This window comes from Triticum aestivum, chromosome 4D, assembly GCF_018294505.1.
Source record: "Triticum aestivum cultivar Chinese Spring chromosome 4D, IWGSC CS RefSeq v2.1, whole genome shotgun sequence".
In the NCBI taxonomy this organism is placed as follows: Eukaryota; Viridiplantae; Streptophyta; class Magnoliopsida; order Poales; family Poaceae; genus Triticum; species Triticum aestivum.
The window spans coordinates 198,782,637-198,803,413 of NC_057805.1; the positions used below are offsets into that span (position 1 = coordinate 198,782,637).

The 20,777-nt window shown below is 43.8% G+C and overlaps 1 protein-coding gene and 1 long non-coding RNA gene across 3 annotated transcripts; both read right to left on the reverse strand.

Annotated features, from left to right (window-relative positions):
• Window positions 1-4,699: 4,699 nt before the first annotated feature.
• LOC123097270 (uncharacterized) lies at window positions 4,700-14,810 on the reverse strand. The gene is made up of 15 exons (XM_044518975.1): window positions 14,512-14,810; window positions 13,045-13,108; window positions 12,887-12,976; window positions 12,706-12,774; window positions 12,537-12,626; window positions 12,372-12,461; window positions 11,997-12,281; window positions 11,699-11,881; window positions 11,427-11,609; window positions 10,810-10,992; window positions 9,876-10,364; window positions 9,728-9,799; window positions 9,222-9,650; window positions 9,055-9,147; window positions 4,700-8,985 (listed from the first exon to the last, which is right to left on the reverse strand). The coding sequence occupies exons 2-15, from the start codon at window positions 13,100-13,102 to the stop codon at window positions 8,537-8,539; spliced, it is 2,763 nt and encodes a 920-aa protein (XP_044374910.1). The 5' UTR covers window positions 13,103-13,108; window positions 14,512-14,810; the 3' UTR covers window positions 4,700-8,536.
• A 518-nt stretch (window positions 14,811-15,328) lies between these two features.
• Window positions 15,329-20,398, reverse strand: LOC123097271 (uncharacterized). 2 transcript variants are annotated; one of them, XR_006446962.1, is made up of 4 exons: window positions 19,859-20,398; window positions 19,113-19,170; window positions 15,814-18,833; window positions 15,329-15,696 (listed from the first exon to the last, which is right to left on the reverse strand). It is a non-coding gene; the product is annotated as an uncharacterized lncRNA (long non-coding RNA). The 2 variants fall into 2 exon arrangements; XR_006446961.1 differs by having other exon boundaries at window positions 15,329-18,833; window positions 19,859-20,393.
• Between the last annotated feature and the right edge of the window lie 379 nt (window positions 20,399-20,777).

Sequence of the window (20,777 nt, forward strand, 5' to 3'; positions counted from 1 at the left end):
TTTTTGAACTAACTCCAGTTATCAACAGTAACCGAGGTGACGTGGCACCATTAGCAGAGGTTTACTGTAGCTTGATTATCCGGGCGTCACAATTATATACTCCCTTCGTTCCAAACATTGAAAAGAATACCTTGTGCGATAACATGTAAATTGGCATCCTTTTCTGGTTTTTTAGAGATATCACCGCCTCCACATCATTTTGTTGTGAAAAACTCGGTGAATTTTCGGCCCCTTTCAGCGTCACCGCTTCGGAACCCTTATTGATGCATTTTTTTGTGCTTCTCCAAAATCCATATCTATGTCTCCTATATTCTGAAAAATAATAATATGTAAAAAATAAACATTTTGTGTTATCATGTATAAGGCACAGAAAAGAATGATTAGCTATATACCTCTTCTCGTCGTGTTTCAGTCCGGCCTGTCATCGTTACATCAGTGTGTATATCGGAACCCATCACTTTTTATCTATGATGAAATATAAATGATATTTGCTACTGCATGAAATAAGACTCAATATAATATACCCCCTCCGTTCGAAAATACTTGTCCTAGAAATGAATAAAATGGATGTATCTATAACTAAAAAAAGTCTAGATACAATCATTTCTAGGACAAGTATTTTCGGTCGGAGGGAGTATAATAAAATTAAGAGTGAAACAAACACAGCTGTTTTATTTTGTAAAAAGAAAAACCGTTTTTCATATTATTACAAAAAATATGTTGCATTTCTTTCGGAGCAAACAACCAACTATAATGTTCATATATAAATAATATGTCATCTAAAATTTCTTAAATCATTTTAATCTATTTATATTCTTTTGATAATTTTTAATTATTTTTTATAGGCCAAGGAAAATTGTCCGACAAAACTTAAAAACATGCAAGCAATCCAACATAAACCAAGTATATTCGGTTTCTTTTCTCAAAATTTTGATTTTTTTGTGATACTCTGAATATATGTAATAAGTATAGAAAACATTTATTCATATGATCCAATGTATATACTTTAGTGTATTTTTCCTTCGAATCAAAGGCCCAAATTGGCTAACGGCCAACCAGGACCCAACCCAGCAGTATTACTCCAAGTTATAAAGAAAAAACAGTATTACTCAAAATCCCTAAAAAACAGTATTACTCGAAAAAAAAACAACCAGCACCAGTCTCCCTCACTCTCTCCATTCCCGCACAGTCCTTAGATCTCACCCACTCCACTCCCTCCGCTCTCCCCCCACAGCCGGCGACTTCATCTCCCACCGCCGCCCCCTCTCATCCCTTCCCCTCCACTCATCCGACGTCGATCAGGTGCGCGCACCCTCGTCTCCCACGGCGGCGGCGGCGAGGTGCATGAGCGCGGCGTGCGGCGCGCCCGCCCCGACGGCGGCGGGGGTGGGCGAGTGGAGGAAGGACTGGCCGCTGCGATCCGGCGGCTTCGCCGTGCTCTGCGACAAGTGCGGGTACGCCTCCCCCTTCCTGCTACCACCTCCCTCCGAATGGACTGGCTGGCTCGCTAGCTCGTCGGCTGGACGAATCGATTCGTCTCGATGCTCTGCCTACCTTTGCCCCCTGCCTTTTCCTCTCGAGGAGAAGATGTTTTGTTCCTTGTTGTGGTTGGGCAATCTGTGGATTTCCTTTTTGTCTTGCGCGTGTAGCAGTTTTTCAGAAAGGTGGGGTTGACTCGGCTGTAGCTAGCGTGGATACCTACCAGCGACATATAGAACAGATAATAAGCACTACTTGGTTGTGTGGAGCTCATGTCGAATTCAGATTTCTGTAATCGTTCAGTTACTTAGGGCCGACCCAAAATTGCTTGCAGCAGCTTAGCTAGGGCCGACCCAAAATTCAGATTTTCTACTGAGTGGTTAGATCTTCCTAGCTAGGGATGAATGAGCTCTGACATGGTACTCCTACCAAGAATGGAAGAATACAGACATCTAGCTCTATGCATGAACATTCGAGAGCATTACCGAGAGAAACATACATACAAAGGCTTAAGCAAGACTATACTTTATGATTGACGCACTGCTTTGTCAAATACCCTGCTTCTTTCATGATTTAGACACTTGTATTGTATCTGACAAGATTTTTAAATCCCTTCTATGATTATTTCCCAGAGTTTGAAAGAACTCATACAAAATGAGACGGTGCCCTGCCCCATTGACATAGTTAATAACGCTATTGACGATCACCTAGCCAAGAGGCTCACCGAACTGTGTGGTTCCGAGAACAAATTAGTTGTGGGAAGTGCTGAATATAAAAGAATAATTGAAATGAACCTGGTTAGTATACTTTGTAAGCTTTCTTGTTGCTTCTGTCTGGGTGAACAGTACTGACCACCACCTGCTTTTTCAGGGAATAACCTGTCTTTATGTTGATGTTCCGGATTGTGAGATCATAATTTGGAGTCAGATGAATCCCGTGTGTACTTTACTTGGTTTCCCAACAGGAGACATGACTATTGTGCTGCTATATGAAGCACCCGTTGGCATTGCAATTTTCTCTTTTGAGGGGGACTACCTCAATGATCCAGCAAAGGTTCTTATTTTTTCCTTGCTGATGCTCCTTAAGATTTGGCTATCATCAATGAAAAACTCAAGATCATCTAATCGATCACTCTGCTTTTTCTACAGGACTTTTGGTAATGCTTGCCACCGCTTGTTAGTAACGCTCCCATTTTTTAATCAATGACCCTGCCTCCTTTCATGATTTAGACAATTGTGTTATACTGTATTTGACAATCTTCTTAATTATCTTCTGTGTTTATTTCTCAGAGTCTGAAAGAATTCGTACGAAATGAGACGGTGCCCTCCCCAGTTGACATAGCTAATAATGCTATTGACGATCACCTGGCCAAGAGGCTCACCGACTTGTGTGGTTATGAGAAGAAATTAGTTGTAGGGTGTACTGAATGTAAAGTAATAATTGAAAAGAACCTGGTTAGTATAACTTTATAAGCATTCTTGTTGCTTGTCTGGGTGAACAATATATAGATCACGATTTGATTTTTCAGGGAATAACATGTCTGCATGTTGACGTTCCGGATTGTGAGATGAGAATTTGCACTCAGAAGAAGCCCATGCATACTTTATCGCCTAAAAGACTATCAGATCCTACTGAAGATTCAACGATATTCTTACATCAACATGACATTACTTGCAAGCTCGAGACGGTGAGCTTACCTCTTGTCCTTCCTTATTTCTCACAAGTTGATGTTCTCCCTTGTCAATGTTAGTACTTTATCTTCTTTCCTACTGTTCTCATCTTCTATAGCAAGCATTAATAAATCTCCTTTGGTTATGCGATGCTAAGATTTCCTGACTTATTGTGTACTTTATTTTCATAGACATACCGTACTGTAAGTTGACAATTGAGAACCTCATTTTGTTATATTCAGCGCTGTAGCAACTTCTAGAAAATTTTAACCTTTATTTATGTTTTTTTCACTTAAAGCAAATGCTCCTCTTCATCCAGGTTAACGACTATTGTTAAGGAAGCTCATCGCTTGCATCAAATCGAATTGCGTGAAAAGGAACGTTTGAAGTTCTTGCGCCTTCTTCTTAAGGATTTTATGATTAAATATGGCATTGACACTGAGAATTGGATTCTGATCCAATTTGCAACAGCTCTGAAGATTATTGTTTTATGCCCCTGGAGCATCAGGTATGTCTGCATGCTTAATTCACTCATTTTTTTGTGCAGTAGGAGTAGTTGCTAGAAATTTACTGAATTTTGTTTCCAGTAGATGCACTGAATTTCAAAGAAAGAGTACTCTAGGAGTACATGGAGTTGATGCACTGAATTTAGTTTGCAGTAGATGCACTGAAATTTACTGAATTTTGTTTGCAGTAGGAGTATTTGCAGTTCTGAACTGCTAGGAGTACTTGTAGAAGCACTTTGCTGGTGCACCGTGCATATAACTTGAGCAAAGTGTCCTCTGAATTTATATGCACCCACTTCTGTTCATGCCCTAATCTGTTCATGGCCCAGGAGTAAAAGAAAAGGAACAAACATAAATAAGCTACTTCTATACCATTAATCCAGTGGGGTATATCATTGTTGCTTTGACCATCTGTTCCATCAATTATCGAAGAACCAATGGCCACATTTCATTTTGATTAACAGTGACTAATTTAACTTGAGATGCAAATAACCAATTGGTGTAACTGGAGTTCTAATACCAAAGATACTCATCGGTCACAAAAATGACATAGTAAACAAAAATAAATAACATTGACTGTGCCTGATTTGTGGCCACATCATAAATATTTCTCTAATGTAGAACACTCCAGTGGAGTCTAGTTTTACAAGAACGGAGTGATCAAGGCAGTGTGCAATATTTGTGCAGGAAAACAAAGCCGGGTTTAGATGTAGTAGATGATTGATTACAAAACAACAAAAGAATAATATACATAAGCAAACCAGCAAAACGAAAAATAATGTCACATACAGCAAAATTTGGCAACTTGCAAAGTCACAAATCCGAGGCAATATTATTAATACTTGCCTTGTAGTATAAACATAATAAAGTTCAATTGCAAACATCGAAAGATAGAGATATGTACAAAGACACCAAAGAGCACCAAATTACCTGTAGCATAAGAGTAAATCCTCTCACATATTTAAGAGCGGACTTCAGCCTGTAAGGACTTCCTTATAGACGATGTTCTTCATCGAGGTCTGTAAGGACAAGGCAGGTCTTTTCCGCTTCTTAGATTTACCGCTTTGCTTCTTGGCATTCTCCTTCTCCTTCTCCTTCTCAATGAGGATCTTTATATTTCTCTTTGCGGTGGCTCGAGACAATGCGACATAGAGTTGACCATGAGAGAACACCGGATTAGGTAGGTACACGCCAACAATCGGAATCGTCTGGCCTTGAGCCTTGTTAATTGTCATAGCAAAGCTAAGCCTTACAGGAAATTGCTTCCTGTTGAACTTGAATGGAAACATGTCGTTGTCAGATGGGCATAGGGGTATTCGAGGAAGGAATACCCTCCTACCTGCGTGTTGTCCGATCACGATTTCTGCGTCGATGGCGTTCCTCTCGAAACCTCGCACCACAAGCCTCGTCCCGTTACACAAACCATTAGCCGGATCAATATTCCTCAGAAGTATGACAGGGCAGTTGAGCTTCAGTTTGAGTGCATGCGGAGGTAGACCGTTTGGAGTCAATCCATTTAAGAACTCGGGAGCGTAGTAGCCATACGGGTCGTCTTTTGCACTGTCAAAGCTATGGTAGATTACTTCTTCTCCCCAAAAACGCTCTACCATGCGTATGTTTATCTTGTCGACTTTGTCGTTCGTGGTGGAGAGGATTGCGCGTGAAGTCATGTAATTCGGATCGGACATGTTGTCATCTAGTCTCGGAAACACATGGTCAATCAGCTTCTTCAGGTCGTCACCCTCGCCTGTAGACATCACACAAATATCTTCAGGGAGTCGTATGTTTCCTTGATCATCAACTTCCTCGGTGCCATTGCCTACCCTTAGCAAGTAATCCGCAAACCAGGTGTCATTATGAGCCCTCATGTTAGTGACGAGCCTTAGCTGGCGCATACCCTTCCAGAGGTGTGAACTTCGGAGGGTTGCATCGATTATCTGACCCCGGGACCCCCTCCTGACGATCGGAAGCACCTGCCTGAAGTCCCCGCCAAACACAACAGTTTTTCCTCCAAAGGGTCGGTCCCGTCTTCCCATGATGTCGCGCATGCTGTTGTCCAGTGCCTCGACCGCCTGTCGCTTAGTCATGGTGGCCTCGTCCCATAGTATCAATGAGGCCATCCTCAGTAGCTTGGCGGTACCACTCTGCTTCGTGAAGGTGCATGAGGCGCCATCGTCGCAGCTCAATGGGATCTTGAACCTCGAGTGGGCAGTCCTGCCTCCAGGCATGATAGAAGCGGCGACGCCTGACGTCGCGGTAGCGATAGCAATGTTTCCCTCGCTTCGAACCTTGGCGAGCAGCGCCCTGTACAGGAAGGTCTTCCCTGTACCTCCCGGGCCATCAACAAAGAACACACCCCCATCACCGCGCTCAACAGAAGCTAGTATCTCGTCGTATGCAACCCTCTGCTCAAGGTTTAGCGTCGAAGCCAATTTAGTGTCGTTGATGTCAAAATCGACGTTAGATTCCTCGATCACTTCTCTGGCCTGCCCTCGGTTGGGTCGAACGCATCGTCAATGCATGGAAGAGCGAAATCAGCTATGTCTTTGCCCATGGACTGCAACATACCCCTAATGTCAAGCAACACCATTTGTTCCACCTCAATCGGGCACGTGTGTGATCGCCGATAGTCATCAGACATAGGCTCCAAGTGCCTATCCCATAAACCACGCACGTCGCCTGGCTTACAGTGCACGAAAATTGTTGCGAAGAGCCTCCTGAGCGAACATGGCATCGCCCACTGCTTTGCCTCGGTAAGACAGTCATCGAGCGTGTTATCTGCCTCGATGAGTCCCAACGTTTCGGCAGCCTCTCTAAAGCTCCCGCATAGCCTACCGTCCACGGTGAGCAGGTCCTCATAGGATGTCTTGCCAGCAACATGGTTTAGCAGCACACGCAGATAGTATCGCTCCCCCTCGGCAGGATTGGCAGACACAATTCGACCTATCTAATAACGCTCCACCCGCTCTTTCCAATACTTCTTACCCTTCTGCCATGTGAACCTTTCCAGGAAAATCCTTGTACAATATATTCCTAGCCCACGGGTGGTTTTGGTTAGCTTTGAAATACTCTGTCAACATGGATTTGGAAGCATTCTCAGAGGCGACTACGTCGGTCAAGTGAGCTTGCTCATTGAATGCCACCTTGTGCATATTCGGGAGATGAAGAGGCAACTGTAGGACATGCGGGTCATTGGCACACAAGGGGAAGCCAAATATCCTCCACATCGCCTCTGGAGGAGTAACCCACCTCGCGTCTACGTATCTTTTGATCTCATCAATGTTACCATCAGCGTCGGGCTGGTCGATGTTGAAAGAAGCCCTATCATGGCCCTTGTATATATACTTGTAAAGGTATTTGACGGCCTTTATGCTGGAGCAAACCTCAACGTTGATGTGGCAATTGAACATCCGCAGAAGGTAAGGGTTATACGGCACAACCCATCTATTGTCCAACATTTTACCCCGGACCTTAGCCTGCCGACCATTATCTCGACGACGATAAACTGGGTATGAGTCCTTGCCCTGTGCTGTGTTTTCATTGAACGGCCGCAGGTATCTGCACTTGCACTCGTTCTGTTGCATGCACACATTTTTGGGGTTGAGAGCACCGCATGGTCCGTGCATCATATGTTTCACCACCAAGGCATGGAGTTCAGGATACTTCTGCTTGTCTGGGAGCTCGGCAGAAATGAGTCGGTCGTACTGCTCCGGAACGACAAGCTTATAGGTAGAATCCATGATCAACAAAAAGTGTGCGTGGGGGAGGCCCCTCTTCTGGAACTCGACTACATATACATGTGCGACAACAACACCTAGGATATTCTTCTTGAACAACAACTCTTTCATAGCCTCTAGCTTGCCATGGAACACACGAGCCACAAGATCAGGTCGGTCTTGTGCTGTCTGACCAGGAAATAACTCATTCGTTATCTCTTCCCAGTTAGGGTTGCAGGTCATGGTCAAGAATATGCCAGGCTTCCCGTAGGGATGGACAATTGCCATGGCATCCATATGCCTCCGCTTCATGTCACGGTCGCCACCTGGGTACGTTCCAGGGAGCACTATCCTTACTCCAACAGCGCTTGCCCGGGTCTCGCCGGATGTAATTGCATCAACAACTCCTTTATACAGGTCGGCACGAATCTTTGTCTGGTTCTTCCTGTACCATTTCAACCTACAACTCTCAATCTTGATGTACATGTCCACCCCCCATTGCTGGAGCAATCGTGCTCCACAGAGTATGGGATTGCATATCCCAGGTCGTGTCTGGAGCATGTAACAGTAGTAGTCTCTCACCAACACGCATAACCTGCTATTCCCTCTGCACATGGATGAGTAACGCGGACATTAGGATTCATATGAGAAGTATACAATTCATCTAAACGACAGAATACACATAAGGCTTACCTGCATCCTCCTCCTCATCATCATCATCATCACGTCTACCTCTTGGTTGTTGCACAACCGGCCAAGGGATGTCACGTTTAGGTAGTTTCGGGTGCCAACCGAGCTCCCCCCTTGGGTAGAAGAGTGGGTAAGAGAGCGGGTCATACAAGCCAGCCGTCACATGTATACTGTGCCTCTGGTTGTCATTCCCGCAAAGTGTAATCCTACGATCGAACCTCTTCGCTAGGTTAGTGCCCTCCACCCAAATTGCAGCGACCTCAGATGACAGAGGTCTATTATACTTCCATTGGTCTAGTCTCTGGTCAGTGTTGAGGTCTATCCTGTAATCGTCGAGGTTGTCCCTGTGCGCACCCAAACTCCTGAACTGCTGGGAGTATGGGTTTTCCCTGAGTATGCCCACTAACTTTCTGACGACATCCTGGTCTAATTGCTCGGTGGCAGCCTTGCGATGGGTTAGGCCTGGGTCGTCGTCTTAGAAGTACAACTGTAGATGCTCTGGACGGGATGTTGGCCCGAAGGAATGAACGTTGTGGTAGATGGTGCCGTGCGCCCGAAACGTGTACACCCCAGACTTCATGTTTGTGTAGCTTTCATCGAGGCTGACGCCGAGGGTTGTGAAGGAGAAGTGGCCGTTGAAGAACCGTATGTTCTCCCGAAAATGCCTTGAGTCCGCATCCATGCTAGACCAAAGCCTCATTAGCTCCGGTTGCTTCCGCTCGATCTGCCCACTGCGACAGCAGAATCCCGAGGCCTCAGACACAAACTTCTTGGCCTTGCAGTGAACGCAGTTCGCGGCATGCTTCAGGATGTGTGTGTGGTCTGGGAGGTTTGAGTAGACATAGTCCAATGGATCATGGTCGACATAGCTATTGTGACTTGAGTCTTCCAATTCGTCGTGCTCCATGTCATCAGCATCTGAGCCTGCAAACAATGTTTATAATTAGTTTGATATTCCCAACGGGTGGATGTTGCTCAAGTCGGTGTACATACCTTCAGCAGCAAACAGGTAATACTCATCGTCAAAGAGGTTGTCAGGGTTGACATTATCATTCATGAGACGACTAAGGTAAGCGTCCATGTCGTCTGCTCAGGTGCGAAACCAATAAATGAGGGTTCAGTCTCAAGGGACGCAAGGAGAGTAAGGATGGGAGTGTTACTTTCACTTCTGATCGTGTACTCCGGCGTGCTAGATGAGGTTGAGGCACCGTGTGCTTCAACTACGGTAGGTTGTCCAGTTGAGCTCATTTCCGGTATGGAGATGGACCTGACGGTTGGGGTCTTCACCCTACCCGCAAAGCTTTCATTACGACGATCTAGCAGAGCGTTCCTCTCACCACGTGGCACCTTCGTACATGATTTCCGCTTGCCAATTTTCTCCTGACACTTCTTCGCCGCCATACTTCCCTTGCAAGATCGCTCTCTCGTCCTAGGCTGAGTTTTGGACTCATGCCTCTGCTGGTCAGCTCCATTATCCGCTATTGTTAGCGGATGACTGGTTTGCTGGTCGGCACTTGTTAGGTGCTCATTGATTTTGCTGAGGTTGCCATCTACAGCACCATCACCTAAGGTTCTGCTTAGATAGGCACCTGCACCATTTTTGAATCATTATAAATATCTGATGAATGATTACAAAATGAAAGATGACCGTTGATGGGATAACTACCATCGGTTTCGATGTTACGAATGTATGTGGGGGCTGCCTTGACGGTAGGAGCACGATCCTCCCGCATGATGCCTATTCATTGAGATGGTAAGAAAGAGACGGTACAACTGAAAATTTTTGTAGAAGAGTGACAGTACCCAATTCTTACCGTCGGTACCGACAGGGTACGTCGGCATACTCATTGCAGGGCCCCCATCTAGACACACAGATGTGGACCGAAAGTCAGGTGCTGCGTGAGAGTCAGACATTGTGCTAGTTAGATCTGGACGCGGCATTGCGATCGATTCAGCACACAGAGTGTTTTTCTTTGCAGCATACTTTGCCTTTCTCTGAGCACTCGACTCGCCCTTCTCATCAGAAGTCATGCTTTCTCGGTGTTGCATGCGCCATTCTCTTTGATTTTGATTTTTTTGTTGAAGATCGATCGTTCCGTTATCCACATTCTTCCGATAATCTGCTCGCCTCTGCGCATTTTCCTGCTCCCTTTGCCCGTCCCTTAACCTTAAGTTACGCTTGCGTTCTTTATCATTTTGACGCCTAGCTTGTTTTTTATCATGAATGACACCAGATGCAGTTGAAGGAGGCAATGGGGCATCATCATATGACCATGATGTATAGCTAGACGTTGTTGGGTTGGCTGGTTAAACAATAGTGTGAAAACATAATCAGACCATCATTGTTCAACAAGAATTCATGTAGTAGAAAAACACTTACTTTATATAGCTGCACGGGCTGGTTAAACAATGATGTATAGCTGGACGTAGTTGGGTTGGCTGGTTGAAGCTAGTTCTTTATCTAATGTTTATTTTTAAATAATTCCTCCGTGCCCATACATAAAGTGTAAATATGGACTCAAAAGTCGTATGTCTCACCTATATCGACTTCCAAAGTTTTTTTACTTGAACCAGAATGATGAGGAATTGTATATAGTACACAGTGGTCAACTATTGGTCAATTATTTTATTCAATATTCTTGGTCAATTATTCATGGGGTTGAATTGCATGGAAACATATGTCGCCTACATTCTTAACTAAGAAAGTATATACGATCAATGTATTGCTGAAACATAAAACATTCTTACCTGATTTCGTAAGGGCAGGCAGATTTTCATCTTGTTGCTTGGTGGCTGCCTCCTCTTTTTTCTTTCGATAAGCAGCTCGCCTCCGAGCCTTTATTTGCTCTTTTTTCTCATCAAGGTCCACCGAGGTTGGTTGACACCCATTAGTGATATCACCGAGAGGTAACAGGGGAACATTTTGGATATCTGCACGGAGGGTTTAGGGTCTTCATTGTTCAACAAGAATTCATGTACTAGACAAACACTTACTTTATATAGCTGCACGGGCTGGTTAAACAATGATGTATAGCTGGACGTAATTGGGTTGGCTGGTTGAAGCTAGTTCTTTATCTAACGTTTATTATTTAAATAATCCCTCCGTGCCCATACATAAAGTGTAAATATGGACTCAAAAGTCGTATGTCTGACCTATATCGACTTTCCAAAAAAAATTTCACTTGAACATGAATGATGAGGAATTGTATGTAGAACAAAGTGGTCAACTATTGGTCAATTATTTTATTCACTATTCTTGGTCAATTATTCATGGGGTTGAATTGCATGGAAACATGTGTCGCCTACATTCTTAACTAAGAAAGTATATACGGTGATCGTATTGCTGAAACATAAAACATCCTTACCTGATTTCGTAAGGGCAGCCAGATTTTCATCTTGTTGCTTGCTGGCTGCCTCCTCTTTTTTCTTTCGATAAGCAGCTCGCCTCCGAGCCTTTATTTGCTCTTTTTTCTCGTCAAGGTCCACCGAGGTTGGTTGACACCCATTAGTGATATCACCGAGAGGTAACAGGGGTACATTTTGCATATCTGCATGTACATTGATATTAACCTTATATTCTGGAGTGGAGGGAGTATATATACTATCCTCGCAGTGCCGACACATAAATCATTCTTACCTGATATCGTAAGGGAAGACAAATTTCCATCTTGTTGCTTGAAGGTAGCCTCCTCTTTCTTCTTTCGATAAGCAGCTCGCCTCCGAGCATTTATTTGCTCTTTTTTCTCGTCAAGGTCCACCGAGGTAGGTTGACACCCATTAGCGATATCACCGAGAGGGGACAGGGTAACATTTTGCACATCTGCTTGTACATTGATGGTACCCTCATCATTTTTCGTCGGATATTAACATTATATTGTGGAATGGAGGGAGTATATATACTATTATCGTAGTGCCGACACATAAAACATTCTTACCTGATATCGTAAGGGCAGACAGATTTTCATCTTGTTGCTTGACGATAGGCTCTTCTTTTTTCTTTTGATAAGCAGCTCGCCTCCGAGCTTTTATCAGCTCTCTTTTTTCGTCAAGGTCCATAGAGGATGGTTGATAAGCATTAGTGATATCACTGAGAGGATGGCGTGGAACATTCTGCGGCCTCTTTTCCTCGTTATCACGTTGCATGCTAGCTAGTTCTTTTGTCAGATTACTGAGATCTGGCAACGAATCTACAGTATATAGGAATGAGATTGGGTGGTTGTCTGCATCATGTAAACATAACAAAATATTGGACCGAAATAAGGCAAAGTTGTAGGCACATGGTGTTAACCTTTCAGCAACATAATACTTACCCGTAATCAGATGGGAAGGTTGATGAACATATGTCCTTTCACAATCGGTCTGTTCAAGTATCATCCATTCCGAGGGAGTAATATGGACTCCTACAAGTCACACGCTTGATCCATTAGAATCGGTTCTGCCCAAGTCTATTAGGTAAATATGCACAGCCTTAATACCTGGACTACTTGGGTAAATCTTGTGAACATTGTCGGCTACATGTATAACCCCTTCGTTAGAGTCGTCAACATTTGTCCCCTCCATCGGGCCTGCAACATCTCCTGTGATGGTGTTTGACATGTATAACAAAACATGTAGCTGAACATATACATGGAGGTACATATATACCTGGTGTATCATATGTGCTATCACCATCGGTCTCAAATATCATCCGTTCCGAGGGAGTAATATGGACTCCTACAAGTCACACGCTTGATACATTGGAATCGGTTGTGCCCAAGTCTGTTATGTATGATTTATCACATAAAAAGGATAAAATTAAGCTCTGTATATTTGCACAGCCTTATACCTGGACTACGTGGGTAAATTTTGTCAACATCGTCGGCTACGGGTATAATCCCTTCGTTAGAGTCGTCAACATTTGTCCCCTCCATCGGGCCTGCAACAGATTCAGTCTCGTGGGATGGTGTTTGACTTGTGTAGCACAATTTATAGGTGAACATATACCTGGAGGTACATGTGATGAGGTCGTCTGTTCCGTTGGCTTGCTGTGTGGAGTCCCCATATGGAACTATTAAAAAAAAGACATGTCCAACAGACTCAGGTATCCCGCAAATACTTGTAAACTGACTTTGCAAGCAGATCACGTGAATACCAACAGTACTAAAGGCCCGTTCCCATTGTACAAAAATTCAGTCCATAAGGGCAGCTTGTTACAGACATTATGAGTTTTGCTATACATATCAAAATAGAAAGACATGTCCAACAGACTTTGCTACCTTTCAATTTTTTTTGTAAACTGACTATGTTGATAACATGTTAAAAATTCAAGATGCTAAGATGAACTGTTCATCTGATTGGAGCCAGATGAAGGCCGTCGAAGATCACAAGGGCAGCTTGCTGTTGTACAGGATTTCAACACATAAGGGCAGCTTGTTACATTTACAGAAACTCATGATGTTGGCAATGGTAAGGGGGTGAAATCATGAAGGCACGGTTGGGTTGCAAGGTGCTCAAACTCTCATATTGCGATTTGCCTACAACTTTGTTTGTATGTTTGGTTGTTTGTAGTTTGTTTCTGTGACCTGTACTAAACTATATAGCAGCTATTTGCAGTCTGACATACATCTGCATATACAAAACTCAGAGAAGTCATGGTAAAAACTTGCTGTTAAGCGACGATATAGGCGTCATAAAGAACTTCAGTCATTTGATTGAAGCGCAGATCTGTACACGAAGACCTTAGAAACAAAGCCTGGGTTAGGTGGGTGAGCATGGAAATCTAAGCTAGTCTGGGTTTGGCTCTGCAGTGTGGTATCGGGGAACTGTTTGAATTAGACTTCAGATTTTAGCACCGCTTTCCTCAGTGTTTCAGGGTAAACATGCCATATGTTGAGCATCAAATATCTTGCGCATGTGGGTTGATATGGTTCGATCTGGTCCGGTCTGATTCGTTGAGACCAAGGCTTATTCGACTGGTTTGACGCAGTTGAAAGCGGAACATATGCATGATTTTTTGAATTTATTTGGTGGTTTGACCAGTTGAACTTCCTGTTTTTCATGATTAGAGATTCATTCACTGAACTTGACTACAGCTATTCCCTTACCATATGATGGTTACGCTTATCAGTTTGGTACTGTTGTGGACCGGATGAGGCCCTGATTATGATTTTAGATTAACTGACAGTTGTATATATGTTTCTAATAGTTGGTTCTGCTTCTCATGTGTAGATTAACTGACAGTTGTATATGTTTCTTGTGCCCAAACTGCTTTATTGGATAGCAAAGAATTGTTAGCCCCAGTTATCACACCATTTGAAGCTGTATTAGCTTTTAGCAGGTACATGTCATTATTGAACACGAGTCCATCAGGATCGCCCTGATTTCTACACGAAGACCTTACAAACAAAACCCGTGTTCATACCTGGGGTTGAATCCGTACAACATACCTGGGGTTGAAACCGTACATCATACCTGGGGTTGAAACCACCCTGCGTCTGCAGCGGCGCCGACGGGAGCTCCTACGTCTGTGGCGGCGATCCAGAAACGTGGATGCGAGATCCGTCTGGTCTTCTCGAGGGGTTCCGCGGCGGCGGCGCTGTCGAGTGCGCAGATCGCACGACGGCTGCGCAGATCGCAGGACGGTGGCGATCCAGATGGAATCAGATGGCGAGATCCGGCGGGGTCTGGGGATCGGCGGCAGGGCGATTCCAATGGACTCAGGCGGCGCTGTTTCTTTGGGCTACGTGCGTGGATGGGGTTGGGTGGGTGTGGGGGTGAGGGGACGAAAAAACCCAGACGAAAGTGGTGGGACGAAAAAAAGCCGTGGACGTAATCCTACCAACTCAGACATTAGAAGTAGAGATTCTCCCGTTGCAACTCACGGGCATTTGTGCTAGTCAATCGAAATCACTCCACGACGTACGAAACCCCCGATCGTTGCCAACACCGTCAGAGGGAGACGCCGCCGCCGCCGCAGCATCTCCAAGGAGGGCAGTTTGAATCCCTGCCGCCGACGTACGGGATCGCCGCCGCCGAAATCTGGGACACGCCGTCACCGCCGTCCGAGGGGAGACGCCGCCACCGCGTCTCCACAGCAGGGCGGTTTCAATCCTTGCCGCCGACGTAAGGGATGGTCGCCGCCAAACTCCGGGAGACACCGTTGCCACCGTCCGAGGGGAGACGCCGCCGCCGGGTCTCCATGGCAGGGCGGTCTCAATCCCAGGTATGCGAAGGAGATCTGGCTGCCAAATAATCTCCTTGCCAACTCAATCCCAGGTATGTAAGGAGATCTGGCTGCCAAATAATCTCATTGCCAACTACAGTAAATCTCATCTGGTGCCCACACGTGATTGTGTACGGTCATCATGCATCACGCGTCATTACAAACTGTTTGTGTACGGTTATCATGCATACAACTATAGAAGATACAAATACAAATACAAGCTTTAGTAATGGACCTAATAAACCATTAGCTATCTTCAAGTACCTTGGCACGATCTGTGGAATAGCAACCTGCATTAAAAAGAGACAAGTGGCACAAACTTACACACAAAGGCTGCTAATTGATTGTTGATCAAAGCGATTCCAGAGTAGAGCTCAAACTTACACACAACAGGTGTTTGTCATCTTCAGCGGCCATTAGCAATTTGTACTTATCTGTTTGCAAAATCAGTTCACAAACCATCAGTAAGAATTTTTTGGCTATCGATTGATAGGTACATATGGGGAATCCACAAAGCAAAGCAGCGGAACAAATGATATCGTCAGATGTACCTGCAGGTATATGTTCGTCTATAAAACTTGCTATACATGTGAAGCACCATCCCTTGCGCATAATGAGATTGTGAGTACTGAAGTTGTTGCAGATCAGATGGAGGGGACAAATGTTGACGACTATAACCTTCAGCCCGTAGCTCACGATATTGATGAGATTTACCCAAGTAGTCCTGGTATGAGTCTGTTCGGATATAGTAATCATAATTTTATGCTTTTTATGTGATCAATTATACCTCACTTACTTGTATGAACAACCTTAAGAACGGATGATACTTGAACAGACCAAAGATCAGGTTCTTCCCCAACCCACTGATGGTGATAGCACAAATGTTCAACGACCTTCCCATCCGATTTCAGGTGAGTATTAAACATAAGGAATAATTGACGCTCTTCGGTTAGCAGTAAACTGACCTGTTATTTTTACATCAATCAAGTAAATGTTGACGATTATAAGATGTTTTCACATTTAAAGTTTTAGATTCATCTTTACTTGTAAGGAAAAAGGTATGATGATGCAGCCACAGAGAAACAAATCCAAAATGCACAAACAGATATATTGTAGCTATCATGATTTTTGTTGGTGGGGTAAGGCAATTGAAGATTGTGGTCACAAATTGCCTCTACTTATGAGACGACAACCAAAATTACAATAAACTCCACATTGGATATCGAATGTGATGAGCAATAATAAGAGCATACCTGTACATATATGTATTGTACTGTCACCGTAAGTTATTTACTGGTTACTGCCTATCAAGCGATGGTTCTCTAATAATGTCTACGGCAAACTGTTTTCACGCACCCAGAACTAATATTGGTTACCTTTGGCATTGGGTAAACATAGAGAAACTGGAATTGAGAAATTCATACAACTTGTTTAATCTCCCAGACATTAGACCTGCAATATAGTGTATTGAGACTGTACATAACTTCCAATATATGGAATTTAGTATTTGTACAAACTACTAAAGCATACAAGAAGAGCTAAGCAACGGAAAAGGATTTTCCAGGAAGCTTCACATGGCAGAGAGCGAAGTTTTGGAAGCCACGGGTGGAGCGTTATCAAATAGGTCGAATCGTGTCTGCCAATCCAGCCGAGGGGACCAATACTTTCCTGTCTAAGTCTGCCCCTATGTGCTTCCATGGACATCCCCTGTTATGGGGCGGCGTCGAGTGGAAATTGATTTTATCTCCTTCCAATTTACCAAAAGTTGGATCAAGTACGAGCTTGCATAATTAGGCGGTTTGAACCAATGAATAGTCACAAAAGTTGTTTTATATGCTGATGAAGTGCGTACTTGTGTACTTAGGTGATTAGAACCATGTAATATAGTCACAAAAGTCATTTTATATGCTACGATCCCAAGATTGTAAAGTGTTCACATATTTTAAGAAGTAAATTTCATATTGCCAACTAGCCTGATGCATAATGAGTCATTCGGAATGGCAAGTGATCAGATATTAAACTCCCACTAAGCTATCACAATTAGGAGTAAAGTTGATGTGGATGGTTCGACATTAAAGCTAACTAAGTCCAATTTTACCTGGGATTTATCTGTAAGTATATCATCGATATTAGTTCTCCCAAAAGATTGCTGAGTTTTCGTAGAAGAGGGTTCTCCATCGTTAGCCTTGTTCTCATCATCATATTTGGCAGATTCTTGCCTTTGATCTTGAACTACAGAAACCTGTAGGGTGGATAGACTCGGTACATACCGACTGGCAATGTATAAGGAAAATAAAGGAGTAGAATACCAGAGTTGCAGAGGTAAATATTGTCACCAACAGTGATTCTTTTTGTCAGTACAAGCATATGATGAAAAGGGGGAAAGACAAGCGAATGCAATGAGTTTGTACTTCTACATGGAGTTAATGTGTCCAAAGTTGAACTCGATAAAAGGTGTCCATGACCCATGATAACTTGAAGATTATCAACAGTATTTGAACTAAGCTAAACCAATGGTAGTCAAGGCATTTCAGCACTGGTGTTAGATAATCAAAGAAACTTGCTGATGATTCACCAAGAAACAACTTAGGTGCTATAGCTTACAAGTTAGTGTAAACTAAAGTTTGACAGTATCATATTATACTATATATGCTTATGAATAACTAACACTTATAACTATAGAAGCTTGGTACTATGGAAAACATCTGAAACAGTTAAGCTAGCTAATGCAGACCAAACCAAAAAAACTCAGGATTTGCGCACTTCAAATAATAAGCCTTTAAAGTACAAAATTAAGACACGTCTAAGATTAAGCTTCTTGATGATAACTTCGGGTCGCAGCATCATTGTGATATTTACAAGGAAAATACTGCATACCATGGTGATATTTCAAAAGAGAAAAGTAGATACAAGAAAGGGGATATATTGCTTCAATTCTTACATTTTCAGCCCTGTCATCTCCTTTTTAATTATATGCGTCTTGATCACCTGTAGGACTGTAGGAGAAAAAAATGCATAACATATGAGCAAAAATGATGTTGCAATTAAAAATAACAGTACCATAAGTGTTGCCCCACTTCTCCACAGCGCATTGGTGGCCGAGCACGGGAGAGAATCTACCTCATCTACTGATTGGTTTCATCCATCTCTCTCTCTTCTTGACGCCCATACTGTTGCTGAAAAATATGTGACATGCTTTTGCTGCTCCTCTGCATGAACTCTCACTTTTTTTTTGGAAATGGAGGTATACCCCCGGCCTCTGCATCATGATGATGCATGCGGCCCTTTTATTAAAAATCCAGGAAGTATCATCAAAAATGTCTTACAGCTCGCAAACGGAGCAAAACATAGCACAAAACTGAAAAACACGTGGATAGAGACAACTGATACGGTAATAATAAGGACAAGCTCCCTAGACTCCTATCCTGTTATGTGAACGCCATCCGAACCGGTTGAATATAACCCGAGCCACCATCTCCCATTGGTTGCACCCAGTAACCAAAGGCTCCCTGGAGTCCATAGGAGTGAGTAAGGACCACGTACGGATCCAAGCTGTAGCTCTGAAGATAACCTGCAAAAAAGTTAAGTTGTGTTGTCTGTTAAAAATCATGTCGTTTCTGCAGTTCCATATAGCCCATAGTAGCGCACATATTCCAATCCGAATACGAGCTGCCGTGATCTGTTCAACCCCAGCTAACCACGTCCCAAACAAAGACACAATATCTACTGGATGGTTAATATTAAAAGCTATATGAATCGTTCTCCAAAGTAACTTAGCAAGTGGGCATTCAATGAATAAATGTTGTATTGTCTCATCCTGAGCACAAAAACAACACCTCGAGTTACCTACCCATCGCCTCATGAACTCTCACTTGACATTGACATCTCTTCTCCTCTGTATTAGTAATCTGCAAGAGCACAGATTGGCACATATCACATCAACAACTCTTAGTACATTCTGATTTACTTATTTCTATGTAATATTGACATCCACCAAGATAGACAGACCAACCCCCACACGACATTGACAACTCTTCTCCTCTGTACAATGCAAATACTACCGATAATCGAAGAAGACAACCTATCCAAATCAGACGTTGTTGGGGTAAGATGAGCTCTGAAATTCTGCTATTCGATGGCATGTGGTGCAAGGTCAACGATGCATTCACAGCTACTGGACAATAATAGCCAGGACTTAGTTTCCAAATCAGAGATGTATAGATTAGAGCAGAATCAACCATTCAAATTTCTCAACATGTGGATGTTCATACCGAACTATCCCAAGTGGAATGCGATCTACTGTCAAGTCAAAAAGCCATGATTTAGATAATAAATTGTTGTTCTCATTCCAAGGTCTACTCCCCAAATTTCTTTTTAGGACTATGTAAATTGAAGATCAGTCAGTTTGGAACATGCCAAACTGTAGATCACCACATATTATTGTCCTACTATATGATAATTGAAATTTCCTTCATACAAGTATTGTTCCATCGATTCAGGAAGAACATGGCGCACACAGATTACCATAGTTTCATGTGTGCATCTCAACAGCAGTTAAACCAACCAGGGATTGTACAGCTAGCAGTAGGGAATTACCTCGACGCCATACCTAATTGAGATGCCAAGTGAGCTTGCTCATCCTGTACGCCTCGCATTCGTGCGCCGCTGCCTCCTCCCACCTTCAGGTTCGCCAGACTCGCCACGAGCTCCTCCAGCTTCGTCCCCATGTGGGAAGGCGCGTTGCTGACTTGTCCGCTCGCGCACCGCCCTCTTCCTATCCGCCGGCCTCGCCGCCAGCTCCCCCGACCCATCTCCATGGAGGAAGATGCGGGCTGCTGCCTCATCCGCCCGCGCACCGCCGTTCGCCGTGGACGGCATCTGAGGATGGGGGAAATCGGCCCGGAGGTCTTGTCCGGCTCGCTGGATCTGACAAGAGATGGTGGTGTTGGGAGGGGCGTGGACAATTCGAGAAGAGAGAGCTGGGTGAGCTGAGTGAGTGAGGACTGGGCTAGCTAGCTGGTGGCTCGTTCGATTGGATGGTTGGTGTCGACTCTTCGCTTCGTTGCGTGCGTTGGAGACACCGGCGCTTCACACGGTTGTCCGAAAGGAAAATTAATTAAATAAGCGCTCAAGCTAGCGCTCGTGTGTTGTAAGCCTAGACTCCTGCACTGCACTGGTGCTTCGTCATAATTTATTTTTTATTTTGACGCAAGCGCCCATACCGGCGCCCCTGCATTGGAGATGCCCTAAGAGTGAGGGCTTGTGCCGTGCGGTGAAAGGGTAAGAGGAGTGAAGCGTTCTTTTTTTCCTTTTAAGATAACAGGAATATGAGTGGCTGGTTGCGTTTTCCTTTTAGGAAAAGTGCTTGTTTATTTATAGGAGTATACTGGAGCATAAGGAAAAAGCGTCTGTTTTTTCTATATTGTCAAAAAGCGTGGCTTGCTGTGAGCGAAATGTAACACATTTTTTATAATGGAAAAACACATATCCTAAATAGTAAATTTCCAAGAATAAT

What these genes read in the sequence shown, in the direction of transcription:
- LOC123097270 (XM_044518975.1), bottom strand. Translation starts at nt 13,102, where the DNA reads ATGGGGACTCCACACAGCAAGCCAACGGAACAGACGACCTCATCACAT. An exon ending in GTCTTCCCTTACGATATCAG is followed by an intron (nt 11,610 to 11,698) that starts GTAAGAATGATT and finishes ATGTACATGCAG; the next exon opens with ATATGCAAAATGTACCCCTG. An exon ending in GCCTGCCCTTACGAAATCAG is followed by an intron (nt 10,365 to 10,809) that starts GTAAGAATGTTT and finishes TTGTTTAACCAG; the next exon opens with CCAACCCAACAACGTCTAGC.